Source organism: Cetorhinus maximus, chromosome 24, assembly GCF_964194155.1.
Source record: "Cetorhinus maximus chromosome 24, sCetMax3.hap1.1, whole genome shotgun sequence".
NCBI lineage: Eukaryota > Metazoa > Chordata > Chondrichthyes > Lamniformes > Cetorhinidae > Cetorhinus > Cetorhinus maximus.
Genome location: NC_135902.1, coordinates 49,236,809 through 49,251,614, shown reverse-complemented (window position 1 = coordinate 49,251,614; position 14,806 = coordinate 49,236,809). Strand labels below are relative to the sequence as shown.

General features: G+C 43.8%; 1 protein-coding gene across 1 annotated transcript; it reads right to left on the bottom strand.

Moving 5' to 3' along the window:
- Window positions 1-3,194: 3,194 nt before the first annotated feature.
- Window positions 3,195-7,940, bottom strand: terf2ip (telomeric repeat binding factor 2, interacting protein). The gene is made up of 3 exons (XM_078528971.1): window positions 7,198-7,940; window positions 6,600-6,733; window positions 3,195-4,243 (listed from the first exon to the last, which is right to left on the bottom strand). The coding sequence occupies exons 1-3, from the start codon at window positions 7,889-7,891 to the stop codon at window positions 3,746-3,748; spliced, it is 1,326 nt and encodes a 441-aa protein (XP_078385097.1). The 5' UTR covers window positions 7,892-7,940; the 3' UTR covers window positions 3,195-3,745.
- Window positions 7,941-14,806: the final 6,866 nt, after the last annotated feature.

Below are 14,806 nucleotides of genomic sequence, written 5' to 3'. Positions count from 1 at the left end.
GGGGTCTTGGAATTCCATGCCATTTTAACCTTGCCTGCTCTAATCAAATCATTGCAAGTGCTGATAGAAATACACAGTTCTGGTATGAGAGTTGGCTCTTATTGCCAATCCTTCCATATATCATACATGTTTTGAGGATTTCACTAATTTGTCTCCTGTCCTTGAAGTGGGTTTGGAAAGATCTCACTGACAAAGAGTTTTTCCTCTGTTTCTCTTTTTCTCTATAGTTGTCTGTGCTAGGTCCTGCAATATTGGTCATTCTTGTGGGCAATAAACCATCCAGTGCAGTAAGTTGACAGTGGAGTAGAGGTCTAAACCCATCATCTGCTCCCCTCTCTTTTTTATGTGGCAATCTCTAGAATTGGCATTTTAAAGGCAGCACTCTAATTTCCAACAACCTCAAGATTACCCACATTTTACAGGAGATTTAAGTCAATGTATATGCAACCCATGGATCATTGGTGCAAATCCAGCGCAACTCAAAGGGACCTTTTTGTCCATCACATTCCAGAGTGCAAAAAGTATGAAAAGCAACCAGCATTTCTTTCAGACCATGTACCGAAACCTTAAGCAATTAGCCTGTGCTTAAGCTCAGGAAGTGTCGTTTTACATGGGAGCAGTGCAATTGATTCTTTCTACTCCCTTTGGATAGTTCTGTAGGCGGGAGCCTCCTGATTGGCTGGATGAATTGAATTAGGGTAGTTTAAACTTAATTTACCTTTTACATTTTCTGTCCTTCAAACAATAGCATAACCAACTGCCTCGAGACAGTATATACTCAATTTGGCTACCAAAGATGTGATGGTACCATGTTTGATATTTGACTAACCTGTAATACAAGTTTTCTGTTCAATCTCTGGATGTAAGCCTGGGCCTGGTCAAGTTGGCCATTAATAGGTTCAGGCAGTGGGCAGTTGATGGGTTCCTCCAGCCTGACTGCCCCTCTTCTGCAGCTATGCTTGTGGTCAGGTGCCCCTGCAGAGGGAGCATGTGGTGTCTGCTGGCACACTAGGCCTTCGGTACATCATTACACTCCAGAACCAATGTTTTGATTTGTGTTTTTAAAGAACAAATCTACAAAGGAAACTTAAGTTACTGTGCCGCTGTAAGGTGTTATCCCTGTTAGTTAATTTACCTCTTCATTTTTTTTAATTGGTTTATTTTCAAGAGTACGTTATTTCCACTCACTGATGGCTTGTAATTAAACCCAGCAATATAATGGAACGTCTACTGTTTCTTAACCCTAATCAGTTGATTCTGTCCTTGAACCCTTTAGCCATCCTCTGTTCAGCACTAACATTCACCTCAATACTGCTACCCCTCCTTTCATTTCCCTCTATTTCCTGAACACCTTGTAGCCAGGAATTTTTTGTACCCAATACTACTGAGCTAGATGTTATGGCCACTATATATTTCCACATGACAATCCGTGCCTGCAGCTCAATCTTATCTATCACATTTGCATAATGCATAGTAATCATAAATTTAGACCTTATTACTTTCCCTCTTATTCTGACCCCACTAATATCTTACTATTTCCTACTTTAGTGCTACCTGACTCTTCCAATTATGTGCACCTAGGTTTTCGTTTGATGATACTAGGGTGACTAACCGTCCCAGATTTCTCTCCTCATCACTGCCCAATCATGGTTAGTGCCTGTGCTTCTGTGCATGCACACCCTAGACCAGCACAGTACATATGCACAGGGAGCAGCACTAGCACCACTCTTCCCAGCTTCAACACCTGTGGGTTTGGGGGAGTCATGTGCTGCAGTGAGGTTGAGAAGATAAAGTGAAGGGAGTGTGGTGACACCAACATTTCACCAATCTGTTGATATTCTCAAAGTTTATTCATCCTCAATTAACCACATTTCCAACTTGTCATTGCAAGCTTTGATGACATGCCATGTATTGGCAAGTCTAGGTAAATATACTTGGGAACTAGCTCTGGACTATGGTCTAAAAGCAGTGCATTTTCAGTTCTTAATTCCAGTTGCTATGTCTGGTGGACTAAAGTGTCATTGCCCTGAGCTTGGTGTCTTGCCGAAAGGCACCCTATTCTATTAGCAATCACCTGAGGGGAAAGGTGATGCCCTGGAAGACATGGTCTTCCTTTAACCACCACACAAGATCAAAGACTGAGAAAACAACTGAGTAGGTCTAGCTATAATCACCTCAAAATTGGTCAACTTTTGCAAGCATGAGTGTACTAGCATTAGGTAAAATATTTCACTAGGTTTTATAACTGTTACTGCTTTGGGGACAGAGTACTATTGTGCTCATATCTCCTGACATTATCACTCAAGAGCCCAGTTGTTTTTCCACCTATCCCTCATGTATTTTTGCATACTGATAGATATTTGCAATAGTTATTAGCTTAGTGTATTTTATTGGAGTGCATAAATTAAACATATTGCAGGACAATACAAGAACCATAGCTCATCAGGCTAGGGTATGGACTGTTGCCTCTATGTTGGTGGCATCCTCTGGGCTTGAGGAGGAAGTAACTGTACAGGGAATACCCTCACCAGTTTAACAACTATTGGAACTGTACCAAGTTGAAATAAGACCTAATTTTTCATATTTAGCTTCAAAACAAAACCCAAAGACCGATATTTATGGGGAGAGTTCAAGAGAGGTAGAACAGCCAAAGAACCCAAAAAGGCAAGTCACAAGATTTTATTACACTCCAATTCCTGCCCACGAACCAGCCAAATGAACAGGCTGGAGCGTGTGAAAGTACACCAGGAGCCGGCCATAGCAGCAGACCCGTTTGAGTAATTGGAAGGTCAGAGAGGTCCACAATTGCAAGAGGTGGAGCCTGAAATCAGGTGGCTAAGGGAAACCAAAGGTTTCCTCAAGGAAGTCAGACTTCCAAGTGCACTGTGGAAGGCTAATTATATGTTAGGTATTCAGTATCTAAAATCTCTCTATCCCTGAACCTCTTCTGCCTGTTGTAGGGTTTAATATTAAGGTCACAATGTTTTCAGCCAAACAGACCCTAAGTTACGGACAGATAAGGGGGCTTTGTCCTACAAGTTTAAAATTTTCCTTGTTTAAGATCCTAGCAGGCAGTAGGCCCAGAAACTGCACCTGTGTAACAGTTGTTTGAATGGTAGAATTTGCAGGAATGCAGATTTCAATTTCTCAAAAGGAAGATTTGGATAGTGTTAAACAGATCACCAGTGCTTCTTAAATTTTAATAAGGTGGTTTTCTGTGCAAAGCCACATCACCATTCGTTCCTTTGGTCATTCCTATCCTTGGTCTTGTGGGGGGGGCACAATCCCTTCCTGAAACTACTGCTACATGGTCTTTCTCTCCCTACTCCACAGGCCAAATTAAAGTTTTTTTAAAATAAAAGTTACATTCATTAATACTTGGCTGATATCTTCCAAACTCAACTTAGTTGGACAGAGCACAGGTTGAATGACCACTCAAAATTCCTTTTCCTATATTTAAAAAAAAACCCAAGACTCAGATCACCACTTCAACTTCTTTAGATCAGCTCTTATGGGATATGGAAACAGGAGATAATCCATATCTGGTCCAGATTTGTGCCAAACTAGTGGTAGTTTTGTACTTCGGTTTCATGAATGGGATTTTACTCAACTCATTTGAGTACAACTGGCAGAAACTTGCATCCCATCCAGTGAGATTCAGATGTGAACTTCGGTCTTGGAGACTAAAAGGACAGTGTTCAAGCTCCTGCCTCCTTAAAGTTACAGTCCAAATGTCCATTTGCTGTTAACTTTTACGAAAGGCGATGCGTTTAGCCAAATTCTCCGAGCCAAATTTCTGGATTAACCTCCCCTGTACTTTGATGTCAACATCCTCCAGGTCGAGGTCATCTTGGTGTGTCCAGATAGGATAACCATCTGGCCGGTGACCAGTCTCCATAAAATGTAACGCTGCTGTCAGCTCCCCATTGTTTTTCAATAACAACTGTGTGGCTGCACAGAGATCCAGATTATGAGTTTGCATCAATGTATTGATAGCTCTAATTGCACATTCCACCTCATCCTGGGAGGCTGTAGGCATAGAGGATAACTCATCCACTGGTGTCTGAGAGTCTAATTCTGATTGCTCGTTATCCATGACAAACTCTGCCAAAGTTACTTTATGCTTAGTACGATGCTCATCAGGATTCACTTTGTCAGTCTCCATCTGTTGCTCTCGTGGGACCTTTTCTGTCCCCATTTCATCACTGACTTCTACCAGCAGCTCAGGAGTATCATCTTCAACCTAGAATGAGGAACAAAATAATTTCAAGTCAGTCATTTGGAGTAAACAACTTATCACAAAGCAACTAGATATGGTGCAAACAGCTCATTTGTAGAAGGTGCTCTAGCCATCAACTCTGGTCTGTTTCATTTCAGAATGCTCCTGAATAGGCAAATCAGGTGATGACAAATTTATATCTCCCAATCAATTTTCCCCTTCTCTTATCACCTGGCTATGCTGAGTATTATAATCAAGTAAACTACCAACCCAGTTTAATAAAAACAAACTGCAGGAAATGCTCCGCAGGTCTGGCAGCATCCGTGGAGAGCTAACATTTCTGGTCAATGACTTCAAATGTAATAGGTTTTCAGCAAGTAAAGGGTTGGTGGGGGAAGGGAAAGATGGGAAGAACAAAGGGGAAGGTACATAATAGGTCAGAGGGCATGTGTGATTAAAATATCAAAATAGTTACTTTGGCAAGGCCAAAGGGAGTGGTAATGGGGCGTGTAAAGAAATAGAAGATCTATCTAGAGATGTGAATGGCAGGATAGTTGCTGTCTGAAAGCAAAAGAAAAGAAATTAAGAAACGAGAAAAGACGAAACTAACAAAAGAAACAAAAATGGGCAGAGGTTATGATCCAAAATATTGAACTCAATATTATACCCAGAAGTAACAGAAAATTCTGGAAAAACACAGCAGGTGTGGCAGCATCTGTGCAGAGAGAAAAATAGTTAACATTGAGTCCATTTGACTTCTTCAGAACTGAAGAAGTCATATGAACTTGAAACATTCCAGCATTTTCTATTTTTATTTAAGATTTCCAGCATCTGCAGCATTTTGCTTTCATGATTGTGTCTTTAAAGTGCCCAGTTGAAAGAGGTGGCACTGTTCCTCAAACTTCATTAGGACACTGTCGCAGGCCAAGGACAGAAAGGTCAGAGTGGGAGAAATCTGACTCCTCAGTGCCCCGCCATCTACAAAGCCCAAGTCAGGTGTGAGATGGAATACTCTAGTCACCTAGAAGGGTACCATTACAACTTCACACTACTCAGTAGTGTGCATGATCAACTCTCCATCATCATTGCACTGTGGCTGCAGTACTTACTTACACTGCAAGTTCTCAAGCTTACTACAACATCTGCCAACCACTCAAACTCCATCGAAGGAGTGTGTTATGGGAACACCATCACCTTCAAATGCCCCAAGATACACAACACCCTTATATAAACACATGCTGCCATCCCTTCGTAGTCAATGGGACAGAATTCTGCAATTTCCCACCCAACATTATAATGTGAGCACCAGCAAAGTTTAGTGACTCAAGACAGCCCAGCAACATCATCTCAGGGCAACCAGAACCAGTAAAAACACAGGCTCACCAGCACTGGCCACATCGCAATCACTGAGCGTCTTTAATTGGGTCAAGTGTAAATACCACTATTTAATGTAAAAGAATTTGCAAATTATAATTCATAACAATTACAACTTGGATAACAATCAGTAAGGCTCACATTGGTCACACTCCAGAGTATCAGGAGATATGAGGGTATAGTTATGCTCAAGTCTCATCTGACTGCTGCAGTGGACATAAAAATCCCTTATGGTAAAATCAGAACATGCTCTGTCCAACACTTGCTGATCCCTGATCTGACATCTGCAAAAAGAGATTAAGTAGATATTGAATGTAATAATGATAGGAGTGTTAATAATATTTGGTGAAATGAAAATGCTTGTGCAGCATTTCAAATGACACCTTACCACACACCCACCCCACCACAAACTCATACAGTCCCATTTCAGTAGTGCTGTGGATGACACCTTCCATCACTTTCCTGATGATTAAAAGTAAACCAATGGGCCAGGAGTTGATCACATTAAAATTTGTTCTGTTTTATGGACAGGACCTACCTGGGCGATTTTCAACATTGTCAAGTAGATGCCAGTGTTGTGGCTGTACTGGAACAGCTTGGCTAGGGGCATAGGTATTAAACATTACACTCCAATGTAGAGCCATTACTTGATAAATCGTCCTCTTCATCTTTCTACACTCCTCTGCATCAACTGATGTTGCCACCGCACAGTTCATTTCAGGAGGCAACCCATGTCAGCTGAGGTGGAGGGAGGCTATACTGGAGGAGGTGGGGTTGTGTTTTTATATAAACTAGGAATATTGGGTGTCTAGTCTGTTGAGGTGAATCACCATCATAACCAAGGAGATTCCAGCTGTTTGCACCCTTTCCACCAATAAGTTAGTGTTGCCTTGGGAAGGAGAGAATAAACATGGCAACACCAGTACACTGTTAAGAACTGTAAAAATAGGCACAAGGCTCAAACAAAACAAAAACCCTCATTATGGAAACCAGAATTATCGCCTACCTCAAATTCACGGATAGCGACAGGAAACACGTTGAAGCATTCCTCCTCTGAATTTACATCAGACACTTGTTCAACCGAGGCAGCTACCTCATTAGATTCCAAGTCGACATGCTGGAGACTGTCAGGCTTGTTACCTATCAGATATGTTCAACCATTGTTACTCCACCAACACTTCTGGTAATTTAAAAGAAAGCGGCAATTGAATGAGCCAGGTCTGACAAAAAAAAATCATCTACTTTTTTTATAAAATCACTTCGATTTTCTGCACAAATAAATTTTAAAGCTGTTTTGAGACCACTGCGATTTTATAATGAATACAGGAGGAAAAAAAATCTTGCATTTATACAGTACTCTACACACAATGAATTACTTTGAAATACAAGGACTATTCGGTATACTTGTACAGTAACAATTCTGCATGCAAGTCCTCACAAATAAACCTTTAAGAGATCTTCCTACACTTCCCTTAAAATCATGGGGCCAGCTGCTGACGGTCTCCCACATGCGCACAGTAGCTGACGGCCTAGCGCACGCGCAGTACCCGCCGCGGTGCCGGCAATCAAACGGTCGTCGCTCCCTGGCGCAGGAAGGGCCTCACCTTTTGCCGCTTGAGCCGCTGCCTCTGGTTTGGGAGCTCGCTTAGCGCTGCTCTCCTCCGGTCGCTTCACCTGGTGAAAGACGGCGGTGGGGATGACGGAGCGGCTGTCCAGCTGGTAGAGATGTTCCTGGCCGCAAAGGTGCCGCAAGTAGCGGTTCCTCATGGACTGCCAGGAGTGGGCGGTCAGCTGGATCCGCTCCATCTCCTTCCACAGGTTCGTCCCGCGTACCGAGCGCCCGCTATTTGGGCCGGCATTAGAGCGCACGTACATCAAGATGGCCACGTCCTCCAGCTTGCTGAAGAACATCCTGCCAGCGCCGTCGGCCGGCCCGACCTCCGGGGCCTCGGACGGCAGCGAGCCGGCCGCCCCGGTGGCTCGGGAGGTCCGCAGGCGGTACTCGTCCAGCGGCAGCTGCTTGTTCTTCTCCACGCAGTCCAGCACGTAGCGGGCCCGGACGTAGCCGGCCGGCAGCGGCCCCGTCTCCCCCAGCTCCGTCAGCAGGATGGCGCCCTGCTCCTGGTGCCGGCACACCACCCCGCCGCCGTGGACGATCAGCGGGAACAGCGAGGTCTTCGTGGGCCCCGGGCGCACGAAGAAGCGGAGCGGGACGCCGTCCTCTTCCAGGAAGAGAGTCCGGGAGTGGGACAAGGTCTGGTTAGAAGCCGAGGCCGCAGGTCCGGCGTCGGCGGCCATTGGGTTCGACTTGAAGCGGGCCAGTGGCGGGCGCAAACTGAGGCTCTGATTGGCTAGTTCTGGATTAAAGCCTCCGCTGTTACTGGACAAATGCCTGCTAGTGATAGAGGGAGGCAGCTCCTGATTGGGTAGTGTGAGGAGGCTGCATTTCTATTGGACAGACTAGTACTTCCAATTGCTGCACGCTTCCCTCAATGAGGGGATTGTCTTTACGCAGTAAACTAAAGTCTCCTGTGAACGGGAGATGGTCGCTGATAGATGTCTACACAGAAAACCGATCATGCTGGGCTCAAATGTATTCAAAAGGCGGGCATCCCTATCCCCAGTAGTCTTGTACATTGTTCCCAATATTGATGTTCATCCAGTTATAGGTGCTGGATGCCCCGTACCTCAGACACTCCAGCATGATGCCACCACCAAACACATCTTCCCTTCACCACCCCACCCCCCCCCCTCCCAACGGCGGCATTCCGTAGGGATCGTTCCCTCCGGGACACCCTGGTCCACTCCTCCATCACCCCCTACTCCTCAACCCCCACCTATGGCACCTCCCCATGCCCACGCAGAAGTTGCAACACCTGCCCCTTCACTTCCTCTCTCCTCACCGTCCAAGGGCCCAAACACTCCTTTCAAGTGAAGCAGCATTTCACTTGCATTTCCCCCAATTTAGTCTACTGCATTCGTTGCTCCCAATGCGGTCTCCTCTACATTGGAGAGACCAAACGTAAGCTGGGCGACCGCTTTGCAGAACACCTGCGGTCTGTCCGCAAGAAGGACCCAAACCTCCCTGTCGCTTGCCATTTTAAAACTCCACCCTGTTCTCTTGCCCACATGTCTGTCCTTGGCTTGCTGCATTGTTCCAGTGAAGCCCAACGCAAACTGGAGGAACAGCACCTCATCTTCCGACTAGGCACTTTACAGCCTTCCAGACTGAATATTGAATTCAACAACTTTAGATCTTGAACTCCATCCCCACCCTCTTTCTGTTTCTTCCCCCTCCCTTTTGTTTTTTCCGATAATTTATATAGATTTTTCTTTTCCCACCTATTTCCATTATTTTTAAATCTATACCTGTAATGCCCTGTCAGTCTTTCCACCCCACCCCCACTAGAGCTGTACCTTGAGTGCCCTGCCATCCATTCTTCATTAGCACATTCTCTTAGATAATATCACCACCTTTAACACCTCTTTGTTCCTTTGTCTGTGACATCTTTTGATTATCTGCTCCTATCACTGCTTGCTTGTCCCTACAACACCCCCCCCAACTTCTCTCTAACCCCCCCCCCCCCCCCCACTCCCACCACCACCTTAAACCAGCTTATACCACCCCTCTTCTAACTTTACTCAGTTCTGTTGAAAGATCATGAGGACTCAAAACGTCAACTCTTTTCTTCTCCGCCGATGCTGCCAGACCTGCTGAGTTTTTCCAGGTAATTCTGTTTTTGTTTTGGATTTCCAGCATCCGCAGTAGTTTTTTGTTTTTACACCAATGGAAGGGTCGTTTTGGTAATATTTTGCTAAAGGACACCACACCACCACCCCCCAGCCTCGCCACAGGTTCCGGCTGAAAGTGAGCTGATAAGCACTTAAACACGGATTGTTTTGAAAGGGCAAAGGTGGAAGCAGCAACACTGAGTATGTGTCTCTTTTTTTTTTAAATTGCAGTTCAGTCTGCGATCAAATCTGAAGCAAGAAGCAAATTCAAGATCAAATTAACACCCTGGCCGCCGAGAGTAGAGATGCTATCGTCTTTTGTTGGTTAAATGTCTGTTTTAATTTTAAAAAGTAAATATGGAGCAATATGCAGTGTACATAATGCTTATTTTCAACTGATTATTTGACGAAGCATCTGCTTAAATGTTTTGAGTTTACCTGACGATTGTGATTAAGTTCACTGTAGTGTCGCAATGCTGTCAGGGAGTAAAATAGTGCAACTGCGCAAGCATGATGCTGGCAGAAAACGCAGCCACGTAAACAAGTTGTTCCCCCCCTCTCCTTGTATCCAAAACCATAAACCTGTGTCCCCCCTCAGTCCTTGTACCACGAGCTAATGGATGGGAGCAGCTTTTCTTTGTCTACCTAATCCAAATCTGTCATAAAACACCAGGGTGACTAACTCTGAGGGAAACAGCCTGACTGGAGACCTGAGGCAGATGGGGGCTGGGAGATTGGAGGGAACAGTATGTGTAGTATAAGGGTCTGGTATATACAGGGTTAATGTGGGACTGAGTACTCAGTGATGTAAGAAGGCACATGACCCAGATCTAGGGTCAGTATGGTGTTGGCCAGAGACATGTTAAGACTTAGACATGGAGATAGGTCCTTGTCTGTACCCTTTATTGTATGTGTGTATAAATAGTTACAAGTAATTAATAAAGACTTGCTTTTAAGGATTCAGACAGTTGCAAGGTTCCCGAGAGTTGACTAAGTTAATTATTCTTTTTTCTCTTTAACTTGGAGGCCACATGTTGTGCCTAGGGTCAGGATTAGCGATGGGCTTCATTCAAGCAGCAGTTCTGACTGAATTAGTAAAAGGGGCTTCTCAGGACTGGCTGCAGTCTGGAGGTTAAAAGGATTTAGCTCACCCTTGCAGGCTTTGACCTCTGCATACTGAAGCTGGACTTCATGGGAGTCTTCTGTTGCAGTAAAACTTCTGCCTTTAGCTTCCAGGCTCTTGTGTCTGGAGCTTTTTCTGGCAAATTTTCTCAGCTTCTGTGGCTTCAGTTGGGAGCTTCTTTCAGTTCTGAATCTGTTGAAGATTTTCTTTTTCTTAGTTTTTCCGCATTCTTGTGAGGCTGTGGGTGATATGGACTCCAGGCCAGCTGAACCTCTAACTTCAAGGAATTGAAGGGGATAGATGGGGTAGTGAGAATGTTCTAATAGTGCTAATACAGTAATAGCAATAATGTTGAAATAGCATTAAAGCTGTAACAATAAGGGTAAATGCATAAGACTTATAACAATGTAAGAAGCAAACTAATATAATAACTATATCAATGGGATAAAGACTTGTGGGGCAGGTGTAGTATAATAGTCTGGTATATACGGAGTTAATGTGGAGTACTGTACCACCCACACAGTGATGTATGAACACACATGACCCAGACCTGGGGTCAGTGTGGTGCTGAACAGAGACGTGAGAAGATGGAGATAGCTCCTTGCTTGTACCCTTTACTGTATATTTGTATATAGTTACAAGTAGTTAATAAAGACTTGCTGTTAACATACAGAAGACTACGAAGACTTCTTTAACAGACATGTTCTGTAACCAACATCATTATGACAGCTTGCACAACATCAACAGTGTCCATGAGGCTCAAAAGAGTTGACCAGACAAAAACTATGCCCTTACAACATTCCACATATAGTCTGCCTCTTCAAACCTATTGACACTGCAATTTGCTTCTTCAAAGCTCCACACTGCTCCCCAACACACACACCTCTGCCCAACTTACCTCCCCCCGACAGACATACTCAGAAGCACCTCTCTCCAACCTCAATCCCCCAACTCTCAGCAGCTGCTCTTCCCAAAGCTGATGCCCCCACTCAATCAGCATCCCCCTCAACCCCCAGGCTTACTGGATATCCTACTGAGTGTAGGGCTGTCGGACGCCCAGTCCAACTTGGGCCAGCAGCCAGACCCCTTCCCCCATACTCAGCTCAGGCCTGCTGCCAGATCGATCCCTCCCAGCTGTGTTGATGGATACCCCTAACTCAGGCTGCCGGAACCTCCGCTTGGCTCAGGCCTGCTGTCAGATCCTGCCCCTCCATCCCCAGGCCTGCCAAATTCAGCCAGAGCGCTGGATTTTCCCAATCTTTAGGCCTACCACTAATCCTTGCAGAAGACTGTAAAGTGCCCAGTCAAAATAGGAGATGCTGTTCCTTCAGCTTCTTCAGCCTAGCCTAACCTAATAAAGCTAAAATCCCCCATCATTAGAACCATTCTGGTAAATCTCTTCTGCACCCTCTCAAGGACCTCACATTCTTCCTAAAGTGTGGTGACCACAACTGGACACACGCATCTAGTTGTAGCCTAACCAAAGCTTTATAAAGGTACAGCACAACTTCCTTGCTTTGCACTCGATATTTATCAGGCCCAAGAGTTCATATACTTTGTTAATTATTCTATGAATAAGCCTGGTCACCTTTAAAGATAATGCACATGAACCCCAGATCCCTCTGTACCTGAACATTGCTTAGAGACCATATTGCCTCTCCCAATGTTTTCTGCTAAAATGAAACACCTCACAATTGTCTGTATTAAATATGATCTGCCACTTGTCCATCCATTCTATATATATATATATATATATGTATTAACAGCCCTAGCACTGAACACCCCTGTCTCCCATCCTCCAATTCTGACAAAAGGTCATGGACCAGTAACGTTGACTCGATGACTCGGTTTCTGTCTCCACAGATGCTATCTGAACTACTGAGTATTTCCAGCATTTTGTTTTTATTTCCAAAAATAACCTTTTGCACAAACTCACTGGTTTCTGTACGTAAGCCAATTTTTCATCCAGGCTGACATTGATCTATTCCATGAGCTTCAATTTTGTTAACCAGTCTTTTATGAGATAGTTTGCCAAAAGCTTTCTAAAATCCATGTGGACAACATCCAATGCTACGTCCACATCCCTTTATCAGCCTTCTCTGTTACTTCATGAAAAGATTCAGTTAGATTAGGCAAGCATCACCTGCCTTTTACAAATCATCCTCCGCCATTTCCGTCACCTACAGGGTGATACCACCACCACACAAATCTTCCCTGCTCCACTTTCAGCCTTCTGAAGGGACTGTTCCCTCCGTGACACACCGGCCCACTCCTCAATCACCCCCCAAAACCTCTTCCTCACAGCACCTTCCCATAAATGTTCAGGAGATGCAACAGCTGCCCTATAATCTCCTCCCTTCTCACAGTCCAGGGCCTGAGGAAGTCCATAGATAAAAAAAAAACTACGGATGCTGGAAATCCAAAACAAAAACAGAATTACTTGGAAAAACTCAGTAGGTCTGGCAGCATCGGCGGAGAAGAAAAGAGTTGACGTTTCGAGTCCTCATGACCCTTCTCAGTTCTGTTGAAGGGTCATGAGGACTCGAAACGTCAACTCTTATCTTCTCCGCCGATGCTGCCAGACCTGCTGAGTTTTTCCAGGTAATTCTGTTCTTGTTGTGTGCTGAGAAAGTCCACTCTGGTGAAACAATGACTTACTTGTACTTTCAGTTTAGTCTACTGTATTCACTGTTCACAATGCAATCTCCTCCACGCTGGGGAGACCAAATGCAGATTGAACACCTTCATTCAGTCCACAAGTATGACTATGAGCTTTTAGTCACCTGTCATTTTAATTCACTACCTTGCTTCCACTCTGGCCTTTCTGCATTTGGCCTCCTGTGGTGTTTCAATGAACTCTACATAAGCTGAAGGAATACTACCCCCTATTTTGACTGGGCACTTTACAGCCTTCTGCAAAGTTTAGTGGTAGGCCTAAAGATTGGGAAAATTTTAGAAACCAGCAAAGGATGACGGAAAAGGAAAAAAAATTAGAATATAAGAGTAAATTGGCAAGAAATATAAAAACAGGCAGTAAGAACTTCTACAAGTATATAAAAAGGAAAATAGTAGCTAAAGTAAACATTAGTCCCTTAGGGGGTGAGACTGGGGAATTGCTAATAATAACAAGGAAATAGCAGAGACTGAATAAATATATTTTCATCTGTCTTCATGGTACAAGAAACAAAAAGCATCTCAAGAATACTAGAAAATCAAGGTGCCAAAGGGAGGGAGGAACTTAGAAACAATCACTATCACTTGAGGAAAAGTTCTAGGTAAACTAATGGGTTTAAGGGCTGCTAAGTCCCCTGGACCTGATGGCCTGCATCCTAGGGTCTTAAAAGTGGCTGCAGAGATAATGGATGCATTGGTTGAATCTTCCAAAATTCCCTAGATTCTGGAAAGGTTCCAGTGGATTGGAAAACTGTAAATATAACACCTCTATTCAAGAAAGGAAGAAGGCAGAAAGCAAGAAACTATAGACCAGTTAGCCGAACATCTGTCCCTTGGAAAATGCTGGAATCCATTATTTAGGAAGTAGTAGTAGGATATTTAGAAAATCAAAATACAACTAGGCAGAGTCAACATGTTTTTATGAAAAGGAAATTGTGTTTGATAAATTTATTAAAGCTTTTGAGGGTGTAACCAGCAGGGTGGATAAAGGGGAGCCAGTTGATGTAGTATATTTTGATTCCCAAAAGGTATTTGATAAGGTGCCACCTCAAAGATTATTACGCAATTTAAAAGCTCATGGTGTTGGGTTTAATATATTAGTATTGGTAGAGGATTGGTTAGCTATCAGGAAACAGAGAGTCAGTTTCAGGTGGGCAACCACAGGGATCAATGCTAGGGTCTCAACTATTTACAATCTATATTGATGATTTGGGTGAAGGGACTAAGTATACTGCTGATGATACAAAGGGAAAGCAAGTTGTGAGGAACACAAAGATTCTGCAAAGAGATCAAGATAGGTTAAATGATTGCATAAAATTTGGCAGAAGGAGTATAAATTTGGAAAATGTGAGCTTTTTCACTTTGGTGGTAAGATTAGAAAAGCAAACTATTATTTAAATGGAGAGAGACTGCAGAACATTGTGGTACAGGGGGATCTGAACATCTCGTACATAAATCACAAAAAGTTATGCAGGTACAGTAAGTAATTAGGATGGCAAATGGAATATTGGCCTTTATTGAAAGGTGGATAGAATATAAAAGTAGGAAAGTCTTGTTACAGTTGTACAGGGCGTTGGTGAGACCTCAGCTGGAGTACAGTGTACAGTTGGTCTCCTTATTTAAGATTGTATATACTTGCATTGGAGGCAGTTCAAAGACTAGGTTGACTCTTGAAATGAAAGGGT

Excerpts from the sequence above, each read along its gene's own strand:
- terf2ip (XM_078528971.1), bottom strand. The coding sequence starts at position 7,891 with ATGGCCGCCGACGCCGGACCTGCGGCCTCGGCTTCTAACCAGACCTTG. Across the intron at positions 6,734-7,197 it reads AGCGGCTCAAGCGGCAAAAG|GTAACAAGCCTGACAGTCTC; the intron begins GTGAGGCCCTTC and ends CATATCTGATAG. Across the intron at positions 4,244-6,599 it reads TCGCTATCCGTGAATTTGAG|GTTGAAGATGATACTCCTGA; the intron begins GTAGGCGATAAT and ends TCCTCATTCTAG.